Raw genomic sequence first — 22389 nt, 5'->3', positions numbered from 1 at the left:
TTATGGGGCCCTGAGTGCTGTGTGATCAGTGATTTGTTACTATTTGAAGGCTCATATTTTGTGCAGGGGGAAAAACACCCTGGGAACCCAGCAAAGAGAAAGGCCTATTCAAAAGAAAAACATACTGACCTCGCCTGTGGTTTGTAACTGTTGAGGATCTGGTAGGCTCTGAGGAGATCCAGCTTGCCATGGCCTTGCTCAAACATATTGACACCAGGAAGCCTCCGGGCTGATGCAATCAGGGCCTGCTTCATACTCGCTGGATTCACCAGTTCACGTTTCTGGACTGTGCTGAGGGGGAAATCATGTATTTGCTCATTTTCTCGTAAAAAGAGTGAAAACCTGATTATTTCTAACCTGCAAATGTGAAAATGTGCCCTCCAATCTCGTTTCATCTGCAATGAAAGCTTCTTTGGTAGGGCCCGTGCCAAAATGAGGATGAATGGGGCTCACTTCTGCACCAGACTTGGGAGTGACCAGTGATTAGCCTTCTACATGGCTTGTGAGAACAGTGACTCACCGGGCTAGTACTTGTTTATACTTAATGGACCAGAAAAACATTTTTCCAACTAACTTGACCTTACAGGTTGTAGGAGGCAAGAATAGTTAAGAGGTACTGTTTCCTCATGGGAAGCCAGGAGGAAAGAGAAGCTAGGACATGACCTAGCTGAGAAAAGGAAAACATACGGGTCCTGGAAAGAAAAGTCAATGTAGGACAGGCAGGAGGCATAGCATCTGAGTGAAGTCCACCACCTCCATGGCGAAACCCTGCCTTTTTTGTTTTGGAAGCCACTGGGCGATGCATCACCCTGGTGGATAAAGCCTGATAGGACCGTGCAGACCTGAGGCCACCCTGAGTGTTTCATTATCAGGATGCACCTGGACAAACTTGAATACTCAGCTCTATTTGGCTAGGAACTTAGTGACACTGAGGCAGCATCAACCTCTTAAGAATGCCAGCACTAAAACATTCATTGTTGTATACCTATGTTCTATAAACACAAGTAAATTTTAAGCTCTAAATGCAGGGAAGAAAATCCAATAAGCAAAAAAGAAACACTCTCCTAAGTTCCTAAATCTTTTTCTGTAATGGTGGTCTTGGAGTATAGATAGGCTTTAACAGGTTTAGAGGGGAAATCTGACATAACGAGGAGAGGAAAGAAAGCAGGGCCGATTCTCAACAATAAAAGAACTGTTGAAAGCAAGTGAAAGTTCAACCATCTTCCCCTCTTCTGGCTCATAAAGCAAGACCAAAGGTTAGGCTCTAGTTCTTGACCGGGCACTGAAGGCTGGAAGCTGAGGAGTGCTTCCTTGTTGCTTGGTATCTGTTCAGAGCTATTTGTCAGGCAGTAAAAATATTTCTGAAATATCACAGTGGCATTTTTATCTGCTGCAGGAAGATGAGGAAAGTGGAAGATTTCCTTGACACTGAAAATGTCTGTACTTAGAGGTACCACCGGGTATGGAAAGCACACCCTCCTCATCTCCCCACTCACTTGACAGGAGGCAGATTTGATGGATTTAACAGTGGAGCCTGAAACCACATTCCTGCTATCATGCAAGTGGGAGACGTAAACCAGTACTTTTTCTTTCACAACCAACAAAAGGGGAAACAAGAATCCTAGCTGGCAAATACAGAAGCCCAAGTGAGCCAGGTAACTCCACAGTCTACATTTCCTTCCTTCTTCTTTCACTGCATATTACCCGGGGGTGAGAAAAACAACTGGAACAGAGAGATGTTTCCAACAGGCATATGGTTATTCTCTAAGGAACACTCTCGCCAACATCAACAATTTCAAGAATGTGGCTCTGAACTATAGGGGAAGGATGGGAAAAGGAGGAAAGAGGAAACACCAACCTTTATGGGGGATTATTAATAAAACACATCTCTGGCACTAGAAACGAAAATCAACATAAATTCACTTGCTTTTAAAGAGATTTTAAATATAAAAACACAATCACTTGCCTGATTTAATTTTAAAATTAACATAAAGTATAACTTTGAAAAATGTAGTTTTATCACAACATAAATGCTCAACTAAAGTCTCACCTAGATAGAAAGTTTTGGGGAGGGGGTTAAAATATAAAATAAGTGCTAGCTCTTAAGACTTCTTTTTGTAATTTTGACAGTGAGGCACCATGGTCTATTTGACTAAGAGCACATGAGAATCAATTCCAGCAGACTATCTATGAGAACTTTCAGTTTCATTAACTGCAAAATTAAGGGTTGATCACTAAACCTAAAACTGCTATTAAAAACAAAACAAAATCCTAACAAAATCAGACCTCAAACATAAAAAAAGTAACAGGTATTGTGTCCTTATAAGTATTGCTCTATGGTTTAGAGTTTACAGAGCATTCCCTCGTACGTCTACTAGCTCTCATAAGATTCCTCTATCAAAGAATAAACCTTGTTGTGGAGATGAAGAAATAGATGGAACAAGGTCACATGATGTGCTCCAACATTCCAAGCTGATGACAAGCAAGATTCAGCTCCTGGTCTGCTGGCACCACCTTCTCTCTGCTAGGCAACACTCACCTTACTAGCAAGGTGACAGCACCAGCGACCACCGGAGAAGCCACGCTGGTCCCTGAGAGGGCCCGGCACCCCCCTTTCATACCGGAGCCCCTCACTCCAGCACCATAGGTAACGATATCAGGTTTCACACGGCCATAGCCTCCTGGTAGCTCCTATAAATAAAAGCAGGTTGGTTTCCACCACAGCACACACACTGGCACACAGAACAGAAATATGGGTCATTTAAATATAGTGTAACCTCAGTAAGGTACTAGTTTTAGTCTGAAATTCGCTGCAACACAGAAAACAAGCTTAAATCATAATGTAGAAAATACAATTATTTTCGGAGTGTTTTAGAATAGCCAATATAATAGTAATGCCATAAAGCAAAAAAAAAGTGATTATTTTAAATTGTTAGCATGTAACATTAGAACCTGAAAACTGATTATCTCTACATAACTTAAAACTTAGCAATACCTTAGAAAAATAAGAATATTAATATTAAAAATTAGAAAAATAAAAATTTTCTTCATAAGGAAAAAAGTACATAACATAACTGAAGATTTTAATTTTCCACCAGACAAGAAAGAAGAAACCATTCAGAATGATAAGTAACTGTACAAGTAACAGATAAGATTTTAACTGAATACCCTGAAATTTCCTGGAAGCTGAGGCAAAATGAGAATTACAATAGGATTTTATGTTCTGTAAAAAGAAGTAATTCAACTGAAGTAAAAATACCTTTCATGGTAATCAAACATAAATGGACTATGCCTGCAGCAATGTGGGACACTGCGTAAAGAAATCTTCAACTATAGCTCCATAGATGATTCAGAAACATTTGAAGGGCATGACAATGCAATATAATTCTGTGGAAGCATTTATAAGGGAGCCAGAGAGACATCAACTGGTGGAGGTGTTGTTTTGGAGTATTTAGCAGTACAAAGAAAGTGCTGAGGGACTGCAGATGGAACAGGTGGAAAAACCTCCCTGGCACTGACTTTCTCAGGGTGGGATCCATCAGACTGGCAACAACCGAACATCATCAAGAAGAAGGGATCTGAGTGCGCACAACATGGACCCACTCTGGGGCCAACTGGGGCCGACTGGGGCCAGGAGAGGTGATATTGTGGAGGGAGAAGGCTATCCCACAAAGTGGCGCCAGCGCGGACGAGGCCACAATGTTCTCAGGAGGGCTTCCCAAGACCTCAAAGCTTGGCACCCTTGAGTGAGAGCACCCAAGAGGTGATGCAACCCTGAAGACTGAGAGGGGCATGCAAGAGTGCCCACCGCTGCCCGAGGGAGCATCCAACCTTGCCTCTGCCTCTGTTCTGCTGGGCAGAGGAGGGTGAATTAGCTGCATGATTAAACCCAGAGCAACTGAGTCAACTAACTTGCTGCAGTTATTTCCATGTTGTCCAGCTAAATACAATTATTTCTGTGTTAGCAGAGTTGATATTAAATTCTTCTTATTTGCTTCTCTTGCTTCTTAAGGCCAAAAAAATCATCTCATGCAGCACCACAGAGGACTGCTCCCCTTCTAGTTAGGACAAGTGGGCATGAATCCAGTTGACCTAAAAAGTGAGTCACTGAGAAGTTTAAAAGGAGTGGGACCAGGAAATACCACTCAGAACCGGTCCCTGCTGATGCACCATAGTCAGGTGGCAGACGTCAAAGGGACCAGATCTCCTGTCCTCGTAGTCGGGCAAGTACCCACAGACCTGGCTATGCCATCCATGCATGTGAGGCTCGGGCTTACAAGCTGCTTTTCTATCTGCGCACCTACAAATACACCCAAAGGCTTGTAGACAAATGGTTCCTTTAGGCACATTTGACCAATGAAAATAAGCCTACCCAGGTAGTCATTCCCCTTGAAGAGAAGCGGGCGATGTTATCCTCAAAGTCAATGCCACCTACTCCAATCACATCCATTTGATCAGCAGGATTATTCAGAGTGCTAAATTGAGGCACAAAAACACAAGGAAAGAGAAATAATTTCAAATGAATAATTTAAATAAGGGTAAATCCTCCCAGAAAAATTGATGACAGTATTAGGTTTTTCTGTGACAAGACATGCAGCTGGGATGGACTGCTGCTTCTTACAGTGGTCCTGTGGAGGGCTATGCTCGCAGCCATCCTCATGCTGGCTCAAATAATTTCCTCGCACCTGAACGCCCTTTCTTACTTTCCCTCCCTGTCAACTTACCGTACTTTGGTCCAAGACTTACTTTTCCCCTCACTACCTCCAGGCTTGAAGGAATCCTCCTTCTCCAACTTGACAAGACTTAACACAATGACAAGTTATCACCTACTTATACATCCTCACATCACTTTCAAACTATTCCAAGCGTATTCATCATGCCTCCCCAGTTAGATCCCACATTTCCCTGGGAAGGACCTGTAATCACATGTTTGCATCTGCCATGGTCAGGAAGTTAGCTTTCAACTGATCGTTTGCAGGGTGTTCCACCTTCCTTACCGGGAACTATGGAAACAACTATTACTACTCCGTAATCTTGAGCTCCTCAAAGGGAAGATGCAAAGAAAAAACCATGTAATTCTCTTCACTACTTCAAGTGTCCTAGATCAGCAAAGAAATTACAGTGAAGTTGAAAATGACAAAAATGTTTAAACTATAAAATCAAGATGCAGCTAAACTATTTGAAAGTATAAAACAACCAGTTATGAAACTGCATTTCTGAACTTTATCTATTACATTTTGGTAGCTCTGCTACCAAAAAAGTGATCTCTGACAATTCAATAACCAAAACTGATTCCAAGTGGCTTAACTAAAATTAGTAGGAAGATTCTAGAGCATGTGCTTTAAACCAACTATTGAGTCAACCCTGGTACTGGTACTGCCTTCTTAGCCCACCGGCCACTGACATGCTACCAGGCGGTTGGTTCAGAGGCACCAAGAGCAGTTTATTGGCTGATACTAAAAATTTATAAATTTCTGTGAGATCAAGGGGTGAAGCTTAGAATAGAAATCAGACAAAACTTCCCACTATAGTTGATGCAAAAAAAAGCCACCCTCTACCTGTCAATCCCTATAATACTTAGTGTGCTTTAAACCCTTAAAATATAAGGGAAAGAATCAAGAAATCTTTGTTGGTGGTGAAAAAGGGAAGCTGCACCTTCAGACGCCCTGCAACTTGAAGTTTAAGTGTCCAGAGTTCAGGACCCTGAGAGAGCTCACAGCAAGGGGTATCTGGAGATATAAGCATTATTTCCAGTGACTGGCAGCTCAATACCTACAATAAGTGACTCAGCAACTTGGGTATATTACTGTCACCAAACAACTCGGTGCCCAAACAGTGAGCCAGAACCGCACAAGCTATGCCACACTGATTACATGCCATTCCCGGCACTACAGAGCAGCACTACACAGCAACACTAAAATGCCGGATCTCTGTGCAACTCTATGGACAGGTACACTGAGTCTGACACAGGGCCCTCCTCTCCAGGGTTCTCCTCTAATACACTGAAAATGAACAACTCTTTGATTGGAAGCCACTGGGTGTGACTACCCAGAGAAGTCACAGGATTTCAGAGGAGCAACTAGTGTGTAGCAAAGCAGTCAGAATGGCAGGTGGTGTGAGTCCAGAGGTGTGAACAGAAGAAAGGCAAGCTAGGAGGATTGGCAGCAGGGACAGGTGACAGACAATGGGATAAACATGGTCTCCACAGGGAGACCCAGGAGGAGACCGGATCTGAGGAGATGTACATGCAATAGTGGAAAATAATGCCGAGCCAACAGCTTCAGACTACAGTTGGCAAACGATGGCAGTAGGCCACAACAGGCCCACCACCTGTTCTTGTAAATAAAGTTTTACTGGAACACAACTATGCCCATTTGCTTACACATTCCAAGGCTGCCTTCACACTCCAAGGCCATTGTGTAGTTGTAACACCACATGGCCCACAAAGCCTAAGTATTTACTATCTGATTTACTGACAACATGCATGGTTTTTGGCCTATAAAGACACTGTCTTCATATGTTCAGCCTAATGCTATGCCCTCAACCCTTTGCACAAGCTCAGCCAGTCCTCAAGGCCACCTGTTCTCCCCAGCATGCACTCCCAGGGATGCGAGTGGGAGACACAGTGAGTGTTTCTGAAGCACAAGTACACATCTTCGCTGTGTGCACCACAGACACACACGTGTGAAAGAGAACACACACATTCGTCTCTATTTCTCTACAGGGTATGACACACTGAGGGCACATTCTGTATTTTCTCTTTTTCCTTTGTGGTGACCTCAAACTCTTTATCACTGCTCAGAACCACACCCACCCTGGGTACCCAATAAAGGAGGGTGACAAATCCTATTGCAAAAGCATTTCAGCACAAGAGATTATTTATATGCATCATCTAGAGAATAAAACTGGAGCAATAGATAGATATACAATGGGATCTCTAACCCAAGTCTGTTGCCTGTGATTCAGTAACTAATGTTCCGCATCTCACCACGCCAGCAGAGCACAAAGGAACATTTCCGTGACACTGCTTCTGCTTCCCCCATCTGAGCCCTCTTGTCAATCCCCAAAGCACCATCTGTGGCTATTATGTCGCTGTTTCTCATGTTAGTTTCACTGTGTTGATTCCTCATCTTTCTTAAAAAGGCAGGCTCCTCATCTACCTCCTCACCCCTCTGCCTCGTACTGAGTGGGTCTCAATAAATACTGCAGAATCCATTTATTTCTAACAGAATGACTTTCCTGATTCTGAAAAAAACAAAACAAAAAGTAGCATAAAAACTTTAGGCCTCCAAGTTTCTATTTATAGCAAAGTAAAAAAGAAACAGAAACAAGGTTGTCCTTGAGTTGACAACTGCTAAAGCAGGTGGTGGGAACCTGAGGTTCATTATGCAACCTGTTTTTTGGTATGTTGAAAATTTCCATATACAGTTTTAGACAGATATAAACAGATATAAATACAGAAACAGACAGACAACAGTTTTTCAGTTATTTCAGGGGGAAAAAAATCACCTCTAGGTTCATCCCTATTGGGGATACTTACCCATAAAGAGGCCCATCATTGCCAATAGCAGAAACCATGATTACGTTGTTAGCCGTTAATTCCCAAACCTACAAAATTAGCAAACATTTATTTATGGAAGTATACCACTTTTAAACAATCAACAGGTAACTGTCAAAAATAACCACAACTTTGAAGAACAGTCCTGAAAAAGAAGGATTTCCCCTGAAAATGTAGCACTAGACCCTTATAGGCATTAATGTGTTTGGTAACTGGTATGTTCAGAGATGATAAAAGCCAGGATATAGGACTCTGTAGCACAGGGAGCAGACGCTGGCTTTCCATGCATGGTCAGAAAACATGGGCTATGTGTTTACATGAGAAGGAATCAACAAGGCACCATGTGCTACTTCCAATGCAAGTCACTGAAGCTCACGTCATCAGCTATCTGTCCTTACAAAGCAGTCACCTCGTGGGTGGCAAGCCACCAGTACACTAGGGATGAAGCACTTGAAGTTGGGCATGTGGAAAGGAGCTGTCACCAAACGCAGCGTTCTGTGCAGTGACACAACCAACCTTGTCGACGAAGGGATGGTCCATGAAGTCGGGGCCACCGATGCTGAGGTTGAGCACATCAATCTTCTTTAAGATGGCATAGTTGAAGGCGTCCAGGAACCAGGATGTGTAGGACACCTGGTTAATGTTAAGACAGTCCTTCAAGTGTTTCAGTGAAAGTCTCAAAGTACAATAGTGTTTTTAATTTTAAGGGTAAAGTATAAACTCTTAGCAGCATGAACAATCAACTTAAATTTCAGAAGTAAATCCCAAGAATAAATAATGCCCTGAAATGTAAACTACTAAATCCAGGAACTCTAAGTCCCTGGAGGGAGCTGGACTTCAGCAGGAGAGCGTGTTCTGAGGGCACCTATCCCTCCAGGTCTAAGGTGCAGCTCCCTTCCTTAAAGTGTACTTCCGAGGCAAAATTCCAAACTTCTAACTACCTGTCGTATAAAAGATTTATCCTAAGACACTTGTATTAGGTCAAATTTGTTAAACTAAATAATTTAATGTCTTTGTCTAATAATCTTTATTGCTAAATAGGCTGAAGGATAAACGGAATCAATAAAAGTTATTTCATAGAATTATTTCTTTGATGTTCAATTTCTCCTTGTTTCTAGAAAGAAGTTAAATTACTTTGTGTATCACTATTTAGGTGTTTCTATAAAATAGAAAATTACACTTACAATAGAAATAAAATGAGTATAATAATTAAGAATCATGTTTTTTAAAGGTTTTTAAAAATAAGACTACATATTTGTATTTGCTTGTATGTGCTAAAGAAATTCTAGGGGTGGTAGTGTAAGAAATTAAGAAACTCTCACATGAGAGACCACTGGATGGGGACAGGGTTGGGAGAATTACCCTATGTTCCCTTTTACATAAAGACATAAAACTATATTTCCTAACAGAAATTAAATTTTAAAAATAAATATTAGGACTCTCGCCCTTTTCTATAGTTTCCAAATGAAGAGCATGGGAAAAGGCTCATAAATCCACATTACTCAACACGATGCTAGATGTGGGGCTATAAAGGTGACCCTCAGATGGTCACAGTCCAGCAGGAATGGCAAACACACAAACATGCAATTATTCTCTCACACAGAAAGTACAAGAAATGTGCTCCAGACATGGTGGCACAGGAACCTCAGCCAGACCCAAAGGAGAGGAAGAAAGAGGCAGTCAAGGAATCGCTATGTGCAGTTGCCCCAGAGCAAGGTCTTCAGGACTCAAGTGAGGTGGATGAAGGGGATGGTGGCAGAAGGGCAAAGCCATACAGAAGGGACAGTGGAGAGACAGCATGGCATACGTGGGACATCAGCAGCAGCTTAGCTCGCTGATGATGTGTGCTGCATTTAAACCAGTATGTAATTTCTAGAGTTTTAATTTTTACATTTTAATATCAATTCTTTAAGTTTCAGGAGTCCTCAACACCTACCTGGTTGTTGGTGAAGACCCTGAAAATATGCAGTTCGGCATCTGGAGCAAAACCCTGGCATTCCCTCATGCTGGCTATCACACCTGCCACAAAAGTGCCGTGGCCCAGCCCTGTTGTCCATAAGAAAAAAACAGATAAAACTGCTGGTAACCTGTGCCAACAGTTCATACAGCATTTCAAACCACCAATCAAACAGGCTCATTCTCCAAGTCTTAGTATAGAATCTCTGCTCCTCTACTGTCTTCCACTCAGAGCCTACGCCATACCTGTTCCACTTCTGGGTCTAGACACTCCAGCTCCCTCCCAAGCAGGGAACTTCTCCTCCACCAGGTATCCCCCCCTCTCCTCAAACACTACCTCCCAACATCCTGAGACATTTAGAAAAGTTTCTGCCAAAAAGCACAGTAACAACTTGAATTTGTCTGAATAACTATTGCACATGAACTGTTTAATCACTGACACACAGAAAAAATATGGGGGATGGGAGTCATGTATGAAGTCCATATATAACCAGAAAATGCCCCACTTGTGGGCTCACCACTGTGCTGTCCCTACCGTCGTCCAGCGTTCGCTCGTTGGTCCAGTTGGTTCTCTCCTTCACATTTTTGAAGTGGGGATGCTTCTCACTCAGCCCAGTGTCAAAAACAGCAACCCTCACATTAGCACCTTATCCCAAAAAGAAAGCAAGCACCATCTGGTTTGAGAAATCGTCTTTTTGAATTTTTGTCTATAAAACGCATCCCTCCCTGGGACCATGGAGAACGTGTCACCAAGGGCCAAAGCTGGCCCAGTGAGCACAAGGTAGGCCAGATGCCTCAGGCCCTGGCTGAGCTAAGACTAAGAAAAAGGGACAGCTGGGGAATGCCATCATCTGCTGTTAAACAAGGCTTGAGGATAAACAGAAAATCTCTCTGGACACTTCTCAACTGTCACCAATGCTCAGGAATGAACCACTTCTCCACAATCCTCCACTGATGATGGATTTCCCCCTTCTGGTAATTTCCTCCAGGTCAGCATCAGCAACAGATGCCCAGCACAACAGAAGTCAAAGACAAGGGGCAGTCAACTATATCCAGCTCAATAAATAATGAGAAGCATATGTGCCTGAGGCCACCTGGCTTCAGCGCTAGGCGCTCAAGAAAGGGGCTCCTGGACACCAGACCCTATGCTGCCTCCAGGTTCATAGCACACACCTGTATATCCCATCTGCCAAAGCACGTCTGCCTGCAGTGTCTGGGCAACCTGGCGAGGGATGGCTCTTAGCAACCGTCGACTCGAATGTCTTCCTGTAGCATGCCAGAACCCAGAGCCCAGGGAGAGACTGGCTCTTCGCAGGGGACGGGATGACTGCCACTTCTGGCTCCATCGAGTTTCATTACAGGGCACTATGGGGTCAGCTAGAGCCAAAAAGGAAAAGCAATGAAATGACACAATACTTGTCAGAGAAAACAATCATTCTGAACAACAATGATGACCTTCTGAAATCCTGTTTGAAGGAAAATGGGATTCTCTCCCTTTGCTAGGAGGTTTTTCTCAATGCAGTTATATTTATAGCCTATTATTGGCCATCGTATGGTTCCCAAATAGTTTTTACCTGGAATTTTCTAATCAATGTCGGGCAGAAATACTGATAAAATAATCATTTTTTTAAGCAACGGAGTCAAATTGTGATACTAATTGTGTAAAACTAAAGACTTTTCATCAGCAACTTGTTCTCACTGAACAAGGGAGGAAAGTTGAAGAGAATGGCCACTACTCAATTGTCAAGTTTTACAGCACTGGATTTCTGTGACAGGAAAAAGCCACATTACCCCATTACACCCATCTCTGGCCAAACATCAATAGGACCTTTTTCGACTGTATATTTCTCTATATTCTCAATATGCTTATCTACTAGAATGCCACCTTTCAAAAAGCAACAGAACTACAAAGGAGTCAGGGGCATTTCTGAGGGTGACGGAACTATGTTATATCTTGATTTTGTTGCTGGGTACCTGACTGTACACTTTCATCAAAACTTGCTGAACTGTGCACTAAAAAGCACAAATTTTACTATCTGTAAATATCTTACTTTGTTTTTAAAATTGAGAAAGCAAAAGAAATATCACCAGAGTTGCCCCTTTGCCTTTCAAAGACCATGCTATCATGAAGAAAAAAATGTATTTCAACTCAGTTTTAAAACAAGCAAATCTGTAATACTGCTGAAATTCTGTTTCTAGAGCAAGTTACTATAATTTTTATTCTGGTCTTACCAGGCTATACCCATGAAAGTAGAGGAAACGGGAAAAATATATGGTCACGTCAATTCCATTAAGTAATTATTTGTACAGTCCAACTGAAATTATTCTGTACTGGACTTCCTGTGTTGATTCTGTTAAGTCAACAGCATGGGACAATACTGGAGGTACTCACTGAAGAATAATATTTAGAACAAGGGAGGGGCCTGTTCTCCTTTATACCTTAAGTCCTGAACTTAGTTCTGGCTTCACTCTTTCAAAGCAATTTAGAAAAACTGAAGAATATTCAAAGAAAAGCAATTAAAATGGTGAGGGACTTGAAATCATGTCATATGAATAAGTGTTGAAGGAACTGGAGATTTTTATTATCCTGGAGAGAGGCAATTCTCAAGGAGTACACCATGGTGTGGCTCAGCGGTTGAGCACTGACCTATGATCTAGGAGACTGTAGTTTAATTCCTGGTCAGGGCATATGTCCTGGTTTCAAGCTCGATCTCCCAGTGGGGGACATGCAGGAGTCAGCCAAAGACTCTCATCATTGATATTTCTATTTCTCTCTCTCCCTTCCTCTCTCTGAAATCAATAAAGATGTATTTAAAAAAAAGAGGGGGACACCATGGATATCTTCAAAATACATCTTTAAGTACTATCTGATAGAAAACAGGTTAGCTCTGTCTTAGGGATCATCGTATAGAGCCAGGGATGCGATCCAGAATCAGACAGGTGTCAACCTAAAATAAAGCAAAGCCTTCTAACAACAGAGCCACAGAAATAATTAACATTTAATGTCTACTTACAATACCCTAAAACCTGCTGAGCTCTCTTCACACCCACTATTTCATTTCATCTTCGTATGAACCCTATGAAGTAGGTAGCATTGTCTCCATTTTTCAGATAAAAAAGTTGAAACTTAAAAACTGGTTACTGCACAAAGTCACAAGTAACACCGAGAGAGACTGGGCCCACGGGGAAGTAAATTATCTCCTAAGTCAAGGACAGTGAAGCACAGCATTAGACAGCCACGGTGAAGAGTGCATAAAGAAGCCCCACCCAGAGATTCTATGATTAAAGTGCTAAAATTGAGCATTTCCACATTTCCTAAAATATTCTGCAGCTTTTTAAAATAAAAAAAAAAGAAACAACATATGCTATTTGGCTAACTGTACAAGGTTTGAGTTGTTTTTATCTTCCTGGATTGCTCTGCAGCTAGTGCTGTTTAAAGAGAAAAGGCAACACGAAACATCTGGACTAGTAGAAAGAGCTCTGAAGAAGTCAGACACCTAACTGTAGAGCTGACTGAGAAGTGGCCAGTCACACTATGCAAATTAGTTAGCCCTCTCCCCTGTGTGTTCATTTCAAACCTCAGAGGCTCTCAGGCCTAGTATATAACAAAGGAACAAAAGCAAAATTTTACTTATTTTTACTTCCAATGAAAGAAATAATAGAACTAGATATTTGTTACCTCAGTTTATAATACGGGAAAAAAAACGTTTCTTTGCTAACACATGCTTTGGAAAATATTATGTAATAAATAGGCAATTAAATTTTGAGGATAAACTCGATCTTGACAAGCCCAAGTTGTAAAGATGTAGGAAAGAATAAGCCCTCAATCTGAAAGGCAATAAAAGAATTTTTTCCATCTTCACACCTGCACAGCTTAGGACGGAAATAAGCCCAACTGAGGCAGGATCGTGCATGGTCAGGAGGCTCTGAAAAAGCCAAATGAAACTCAAGAAGAAGACATTTTCAAGATGCCATGAAAACATACTGACAGAAGCAAAATGCAAGCAACCATCTTTACTTCAGAGTGCAAAGGGACATCATGGCCTCAATGTCTGAAGACTGGGACGAACCTAGGTGAAACCACTCCCAACAGAAACAAAATCACTATCATCCTCTACTGTAAACTTTGATTTTTCCTATCAGAACAGCATGAAGCCTCTTTTTTGTTTTTTAAATTCTTGCCAAGAAAATGTTCACAATTGAGGAAACTAGAGGAAAGGACACCGGTGTCCACCGTGCTATTTTTCAACTATTCTGCCAGTTTGAGGGTTTTCAAAATGAAGTTGAGGGTCGGGTATGGGGGTGGTGGAGCACAACATGGTGAATATGTGCATTCTCTCTCTAAGTCCAAGTGAAACAGAAATTGACACAAGTCAGCCTGGATCTCAGTACTCACACTCCGCATACTTGAGGGAACGAAAGACTTTCCGTTGGGGTGTTACCCGTTTGATGTTTGGATGATCTTCAAGTGTTAACAGCCCCGCTCTCTGTTTTTCTTTTATCTGAATCACCTCAAAATCACTAGGGTAGTCACTGGATGGATTATTTCGAGGAATAATTCTCCAGTTGTTTATTTCACTGCTCTTCAGGGCACTTGAAATAAATGAATTTCTAGCTTTGGCTGTAAAGTATCCATTGAAAGCCACAATATATTCTGAAATCAATGACCACAAATAAAAGTAAGAATTTATGTACATAGATAACATAAGATTATGTCTAATCTAACATTTCCCTAGTAAAAAACTTACATATCTTAAAACCCACAGTGAAAAGAACAGTAAACAAAAAGACTTGGTTTAAACGCTCTAGACTGCAGTTTCCGGAACTTTGAATTAAAATGATCTGTATGAATCCCCTGATCACAGATCACATTACTCAAAATGAGATACCTGTGCTATTTTTTAAAAAGCAAATATTAACAGAAGTTTGAATATACAGTGAAGAAATACATGTAAGTTTTTCAAACAAGCAAAAGGAATTCAGAGAAGTGAGGCTCAATTTTACTTTACTGAAAACAGTAACAAAATCTGGCGATTATTTGCTAGTGAGCACATCTGCTCACTTGTACCTCAGAACATAAACATTAGCATCTCCAAATTCCCCACCCTCCCCAGCTACAACAGCATCTGTTCCACGGAATCGAGTTTTAGGGAAAGAATTCAGAATGTCAATTTCCTTGCTTCATATACGCTAACTACACTGGGAAAAGAAACTTCAGAGTTAACATCCAAGTGCTATGCACTCACCCCATTTGAAATTTATTGTGAAAAAAGTGGGAAATGTTTTTTTGGTACAAGCTAACATTTAAAGTAAGTTTGAAATAAATTTAAAAAACATGGAGGGAGTCCCTAACATTTAAATTAATATAATTACCATATTCCACAACTGTTGAGGAGAATTCCACCTTCAACGTCAGATGGGAACAGCCAGGACACGGGGCCTTTTCAAAAGATCTCTTTTCCAGTCTGTCACCCAGATGTTTCTTCCCACAGAGCAAAACCACTAGCAGAGGCAGCCAGATGTTGACAAGCTTCATGGTCATAAGTGAATATGGTCATAAAATCACATAAATTCAAATCACACTTTTTTCTTCCTTGATTATAAGTTAATTTTTGTTTCAACTAAAAGCTGAAACATTACTGATCAGCCATTTTACAGTCTTGTCCAATGTAAATAAAAGTTAAATTTCATGGCCTTTCGTGATTTGGCCTGAAAAACGGCTTTCATTTCTTTCTTCGTTTCTTCTCCATCTTGGACATTAGGCTTCTGTCACTCTAGACCAGACAAGTGAGTCCTACACTCCATTGGCACCACAGAACCAAAGTCCAAGAGGGATGAGCAATCACTCTGTGAGCCAATCTACAAAACAAAACAAGCACAGAGACATTAGTAGCACACTGACAGACTAGGATTTAGTTATAGGTACAATTTAGATGAGAGGGTCGGAAAGGTATCCTAGCTGTAAGATAAGATAAATGTATGACACAACGACAAGACATCGTATCATTTCACTTCTAGTTACTCCTTATCTCTTTCAGTTTCAAAACTGCGAAAGAATACAATAAATGTGAAAAATGCAGAAAATTAAGGGTAAGAACTAACACTAGGAATATTAAGCATACTGGCCCTGGGCATCCTGGCCACCAAAAAGAAGGGGGAATCACGATACTTTGCTTAGCATCCTGTACTTTGCTTCTATTTAAGATTCTATATTTTCCTATTATTTGAAACTCTTCAACGGGCATTTTCCCAATCAACACTTTAATTTCCCATAAATTTCAGTAATTTTTCAGGCAAAAGCTTGGTATATACACCCTTACTTTCCAGTGTAAAATTAATACCTAAGAACAAACCAATTTCCATTCAAGCCATGTACTTTAACACCTTCTTTAAGAGACACTGTGCTTTAAAATTAGTCAAGCTACACTTTTTCAGATTTTGATATATTTCCTGCCAATTCTATGAAAAGAGCATTGAAGAGGTTTTACTGCCATTAAATTGCCCCAATTTAAAGACATTTAACTGGCTAAATATATTATAAAACCAGGTTATCTCTTTACTGGAAGTGATATGAGAGGACAAGTTTATAAGGTAAGCTGAAGCCAAAGAAAAATGTTATTTGAGTACTAAATTACACGTGGGCACAGATATGTTTCAAAATATCTGAATGGATCAAAAAAAGATCATTCTTCACGGTGAAAAATAGAGCAGCAGTAAAAAACAATGTTGGCTGTGGCATGCCCAGAAAAATCAGTTGCACAGATGACACTAGAAACATAAATAATCCAGCAAGAGGAAGACGGATGAATAAGATGAGAAAGGCCTTCTATTGCCACTTGTTTCTAAAACAAAACCACTTAGGACAACAAGTTAGCCCCCTTTCAAAAGAGGTCTGCGAAGCTGTTAAGCCCATCTTCTAGCAGACACTGGTGATTTAGAGCAGCAAGGAGTTTGTAGTTTCTGGGACTATCCATATGTGCTTCTATAAACAGGAAAACACTGAGTAAGGGGTGAGAGTCTAACAAATTTTGCTAAGTTTAATAATTAGGATTTCCACTGCTGTAATAACAAACGATCCTGAAAAGGTCTATCTCTGGAACTAAAGATTAAGTTTGGTGACACGGAGCTCATCAAATAGAAATGAAACTTTAAAAGTTATTTCCCATATCAACAGTTAGAACAATGAGAATGCCAACCGTAAGAACAAAGACATTAAAAACTGACAATAACCCTGACTGGTGTTGCTCAATGGTTAGAGCATCAGCCTGCACACTGAAGGGTCAAGGGTTCAAGGGCATGTACCTGGGTGGCAGGTTCATTAGATCTGGCATGCAGGAGTCAACCAACTGATGTGTCTCTCTCACATCGATGTTTCTTTCTTCCTCCCTCCCTCCCTCTCTCTCTAAAAATCAATGGAAAAATATCCTTGGGTGAGGATTAACAACAACAAACACACAACAGATAAGAAAAGAAAGACCAAAGAAAAGAATCAAGGGACAGCAAAAGCCACTCCAACAAGTTTTAGAGCAATCTGCTTGAGAGTAAGCCGCAATTTTTTTGGTTCATACTTGATACTTGCAGCGATGGAGTATCACAGAATATAACTACATGAAATATATGCTTTACCTGATTATATTACTGGTCAAAGACAAAGCTAATCATTGGTGATAAAAGTGCTCATGTCATATTAAATTATAGTTAAAAGATTTAAATGGGTCTCTCACTTAAATAAACAAATCTCTTAAAACTCTTCTGCCCCAAGCTAAAGAATCTATGACATATTTGGGATACATAAAACACAAATATTAGTGAGTGATACTAGTGAGTAAATCTTAGACCTGTGTCAGATCCACTTTAATTAAACCTTTTCCCCCAAAATTCAATGTAGCCTACATAGAAGAGATGGCTGATGTTCTCTGAGACAGGAGCCTGACTTTAAAAGAAAGAAACAAAAAGAAAGGTTGGGGGAGGGGGTGTTAAAATTTAAAATATCTAAGATAATAGGCTTCTGGAAAATAGGACATTGCAACATCATAAGACATTCTACCTTAATTTATTCATTAACTCATACAAGTTTATAGTGTGCTAAGCAAGTTTAAGACACACCACCAGATACTGCAGAATAAACAAGTATTGTTAGTGAGGCACGGTCCTCCACATGTGACCCAGCAAATAGGCAGACCATAACTGCAAACAGCTAAACATGGCACAGGAAAGGAAAGTGCCAAAGGACAGTGCCAGGGACACTGTATTGAGGTTCTTCCTGGTATAAAGAGGAGGCTTATGTTGATGAAGTAGATGGCAGCTGGCTCTCACGGAATCTGAGCTGGTGGGGCTGGAAGCAGGGAAATAAGGAAAGGGGCATCCAAAGCAGAGCTCCATCATAGAAAACACAGGCCATGCACAGAATCAACAAGCTATCTGTGTGAGGGGGGAGGCAATGAGATGCCAGTCTGAAGAAGCTGAAAGATGGGGGTCAAGGACCTCAAGCAGGTACGAAGTCTGAGAAGAACATCCAGCAAACAACTGGAAATATAGACCCTCTCCATCCAATGGAGTGAAGTGCACCAGAGCCAGGTGGGACTGTTGAGCAATTTTGTTCACTCACCCAACTCATTAACTGAGCAACTCTAAAGAGCCGGGCACTGTTCCAGATGGTAGGAACAGAACAGTGAACACCATGAACAGAAACCAATCTCATGGAGCTGACCTTCCAGTGTGGGGAGATGGGCAATATACAAGATCATTAAAACATACAGTACTAAGCTAATGGTAAATACTGTACTGTATTTTAAAGGAGAAAAAAGAAAGAAGGGGATATGACATGTCAGGGAAAGGGCTGAACTTTTAGACAGAGTGCTGATGGAAGCAGGAAGCTTGTCAAGCCCTGTACACAAAGAGAACTGCAGGTACTAGGACAAGCAAGTGCAAAAGCCCCGAGGCAAGGAACATGCCTGACTTGTGTGAAGACAGGCAGTGAGGCCAGTGTGGTTGGAGCAGTGTGAAGGACGGGGAATCAGAAGATGAGGTGAGGTGACAGGGAGGCAGACTAGGGAGGGCCTTATGGGTCAGAAAAAGGCCTCCGCTTTCCCCGTGAATGGGAAGGGAGTGCAGGATCAGAGCAGAGAAGCGACACAGGCAGGAGCATGGAACCAATTGGAAGAGTCCTGTAAAGATGGTGGCTTGGGCTAGCGTGGGGCAGGAGAGGTGATGAAGGTGGTCACATTACAGATGTGACAGCAGAGGTGTCAGAATCTGCTGTGACAACTAGGTGTGGAAGGTGTGCAAGTAAGGAGCCAAGGACAACACCAAGGCCTCTTACCCTTAACTGAAGCTGAGATGGAGAAAGCTGCAGGAAAGCTAGTTTGGGAAACACTAGCAGGAGGAGGTGAGTTCTGAACATGTGAAATTTTGGGAGCATTAGAGTTGGGAAGGCACAGCTCTGGGCACAAGGGAACAGGGAGAAGGAAAAAAATTCCACGAAAAAAACTCTGTACATGAAGGGTGGCCAAATGAAAGAGAGCACTGATTTAGTCATTAAAGGGTCACTGACCCCTTCCCCAAAAGGGCCACATGAGTCTGCTCTAGTCTCCAAACCCACCATTGGTTGGAAAATATCAAGTAAGAAAAACCTGATGGCAATAAACGATAGGGCTGGGAATGACAGGGACAAAGAGACACCTTTTGTTCAGATCTGGCTGATGTGCTTATGTCTGTTAAAGGTGAACTAAAGGTGAACTAAAATCTGGGTTCTAAGAAGACACTCTTCAAAGACCCATAGATCATAAATTATAACAGATCCTGAGGTTTCTACGGCTTCCCCATCCCAGAATAGGAAGGCTGCAAAATATAAACTTGCTTTGAGGAAAACAAGAAACGCCATGGGGAGCCAGAGCATGGGCACCGGGGTCGCAACACTGGCCACTAACAACCGACTTCTGTGCCTGTGGCCTGTTTGTTTTAAAGATGGCCGGTGCCCACTGACTCCTCTACGGGGCCTTTAAAGGCACAGACTGCACTTTCCCATATCTAAAACATCTATCCGCAGGTGTCTACAAGGGATCCTTCTTGGCTCTTATATAGAATGCAAATCTGGTGAGCACTCTCCCCAAGGTGGGCTCACCATCTAGTGGCAAGCAGATAAGCAGCAACAAGCGTAAGATAAGCAGAGTATGTAAACAGAGACACATACATATACACACATGAAAAGAAAAACACTTTTTAAAAAGACAGAATTCTAACTTTTCCTTTTCTTCCCTTTCCAAATAATTCAGCTGAGGACAAGAAGGCAGGCGCTGGTGGAAGAGCCACAGTGGCCCAGTGTGGGGCAATGGAGTCTGAGAGGGTCAGAAAGGTGTGTGTGGGGGGGAGAGGCCCCTGTAAGGGGTGCCAGAGCCTGAACGGAGTGATGGCAGCAACAGAGGGAAACTGATTTAATCAAATAAATATTTTACAGGTAATGGGAGGCAGCTTTCTCACTGTCAGAGAATAAAGTCACAAATATAAAAAGGGAAGAAACTTGAATGAACCATGCAGGATCAGACTGAACATGGAAGTATTGGTGTGAACTCAAGGTTTTCAATATATAGACAGATGTAGAAATAAATACATGCAAATGTGTGTATGCATGTGTACACACACACATACATTTTCTAACTTTGTCTACTGAAAGGACATGGGAGCAGTGACATCCCAAGAGAAGGAAGCCCAGCTAGTGCCCAGAGCTGGTCTTCTAATACCATTCTCCACTAAAAGAAACTAGACTCTCTGGAGAATGTACCTTCTCTCTGGAGAAGGAGCTAGTTCCAGGCTGGGCAGGTTAAGAACAGAGAAGTCTGGAACATCTTATTCTTGCTTGAGGGGAGAAAGTGCTCAAAGAATTATGGGGATATGTCAAAGGAATGCAGAGGCCAGCTTGGAATAATCTGAGCATCAAAATAAATAATGAATGTAACAGATCCTAATCCACTGAGTAAAACAGGAAAACACAAGTCTACCGTGACATATAGAAATAAAATAATTTGAGCCCTGGCCAGTGTGGTTCAGCTGGCTGAGTGTCATCCCATGCACCGAGAGGTAGCCAGTTTGATTCTAGTTCGGGGCACATGCCCAGGTTGCAGGCTCAATCCCCACTAGGGGGTACGCAGGAGGAGCCAACTGACGTTTCTCTTTCATCAACGTTTCTTTCTCTCGCTCCCTTTCCCTTCCTCCTGTTTCTAAAATCAATAAAAACATTAAAAAATAATAAACTAAAATAAATTGAAAGTTTAAAGAATAAGATATTTACACAGACTCAGAATGCCTCCCAACAAAATTCTGATTTACAAACGGAAAAAGGGTAACTTAATGTGGACAAGCTTCATAAAATTAACCAGCAATGGGACACACAGAACCGGGGCCATAGAACAGATGCACTGAAGAGCCTGGCATCCCCCATGGGGTTCCTCCCAAAGATGCACAACCTGAACTGCATCATGAGTGTCAGAACCCAAACGGAGGGACAGTCTTCAAAATAACTGGCCTAGAATTTTCCTAAGTACCAAGGTAATGAAAGCCAAGGAATGGTTTAGATATGGCTCCAGATTGAAGGAAACTCAAGAGACATGACCCCTAACTGCAACTGAAGATTCAGAAATGGGTCCCTTTGCTGTGTGGATGTTATTGGGACAAAAGGCAAAACCTGAATGGGGCCTGCCAGTGATTAGATAGCAGTGCTATATCAAGGCTAATTTCCTGATTTTGAAGGCTGTGCTATGATTATGTAAGAAGGTCCAAGCAATTTGCAGGTAATGCCCACTAGAGTATCTGGAGATAATGGGCACCATGCCTGCAACTTAATTTCAAATGGTTCAAAGAGAAAAAAAGGTTTTATACTGTTCTTGGAACCTTTCTGGTAGGTTCAAATTGTCCAAAATACACAAATAAATAAATCCTATATTTAGTCTCGGGTGCTAGGAATGCACTGAGAAGGGTGGGAGTACTGAATTTTTGTTAATCTTCACCTGAGGATATTTTTCCACTGATTTTTAGAGAGTAAAAGAGAGGGAGGGGAAGAGAGAGAAACATCGATGTGAGAGAGACACTTCAACTGGCACATGCCCTGACCGGGGCCGAGACCTGAAACTGCACCCAGGTCAGTGCCTTTGACCAGGAATCGAACCCGTGCACCAAAGCTGGCCAATGTTCCAACCACTGAGCCACACTCGCCAGGATCAGGAGTAATTGAATTTTGACACATAGGACGTGCACTTGAAAGCCTCTTATATTAGGCTCACTGTGTGCATAACCAGACTATATACCATGTCAAAGAGATTTACACACATCAACCTTTATATTGAATGACATCCTAACAGATGGGATTGAGCTAGTCAAAATGAAATTAAAAGTAATTCTCATTCTAAGGAATTGAGAGAACTCCTGAAAAGATAAGCACTCACCTGAGTTGCAGGCTTGATCCCTGCCCAGGTTGGGGCACATGTGGGAGGCAACCAATAGATATGTCTCTCTCACATGGATGTTTCTCTCTCCCCCCCGCCCCCTTCCAATCTCTCTAAAAATCAATGGAAAAAATATCCTTGGGTGATGATTAACCTCAACCACCACAAAAAATTAGCCTCAGAGTTTCTATAATTTACATTATAAAACTCAAGTAACATTCTGACACATATAAGTTGAGGCACTCAGTATAAAATACAAATCACGTTTAAGAATTCAACCCAATGAGTGCTCTCATATGTTGCGAGTGAATGTAAAAAAAATTCTTACAAACAAACTTTTAGAATGGTAATTTGCCAATGTGTATTCAAAAGCCTTAAAAACAAATGTGAAAAAATGTTGGTCTAATAAATCCAGTAAAAACAACAAAAAGGAACACT

The 22389-nt window shown here is 41.5% G+C and overlaps 1 protein-coding gene across 1 annotated transcript in view; it reads right to left on the bottom strand.

The window, feature by feature from the left end:
• Positions 1-22389, bottom strand: part of MBTPS1 (membrane bound transcription factor peptidase, site 1) — a 49999-nt gene that overhangs the window by 23031 nt on the left and 4579 nt on the right. Inside the window, exons 2-11 of the mRNA XM_087827230.1 lie at positions 14888-15373; positions 13911-14168; positions 10688-10891; positions 10050-10160; positions 9495-9604; positions 8075-8191; positions 7541-7608; positions 4373-4475; positions 2540-2691; positions 130-291 (exon numbers count right to left, since the gene is read on the bottom strand). Coding sequence (XP_087683356.1) covers positions 130-291; positions 2540-2691; positions 4373-4475; positions 7541-7608; positions 8075-8191; positions 9495-9604; positions 10050-10160; positions 10688-10891; positions 13911-14168; positions 14888-15056 — 1454 coding nt within the window. The 5' untranslated portion in view covers positions 15057-15373. The remainder of the gene's footprint in view (positions 1-129; positions 292-2539; positions 2692-4372; positions 4476-7540; positions 7609-8074; positions 8192-9494; positions 9605-10049; positions 10161-10687; positions 10892-13910; positions 14169-14887; positions 15374-22389) is intronic.

This window comes from Miniopterus natalensis, chromosome 18, assembly GCF_054644295.1.
Source record: "Miniopterus natalensis isolate mMinNat1 chromosome 18, mMinNat1.hap1, whole genome shotgun sequence".
Lineage (NCBI taxonomy): Eukaryota > Metazoa > Chordata > Mammalia > Chiroptera > Miniopteridae > Miniopterus > Miniopterus natalensis.
This window is presented reverse-complemented; position numbering and strand designations above follow the sequence as displayed.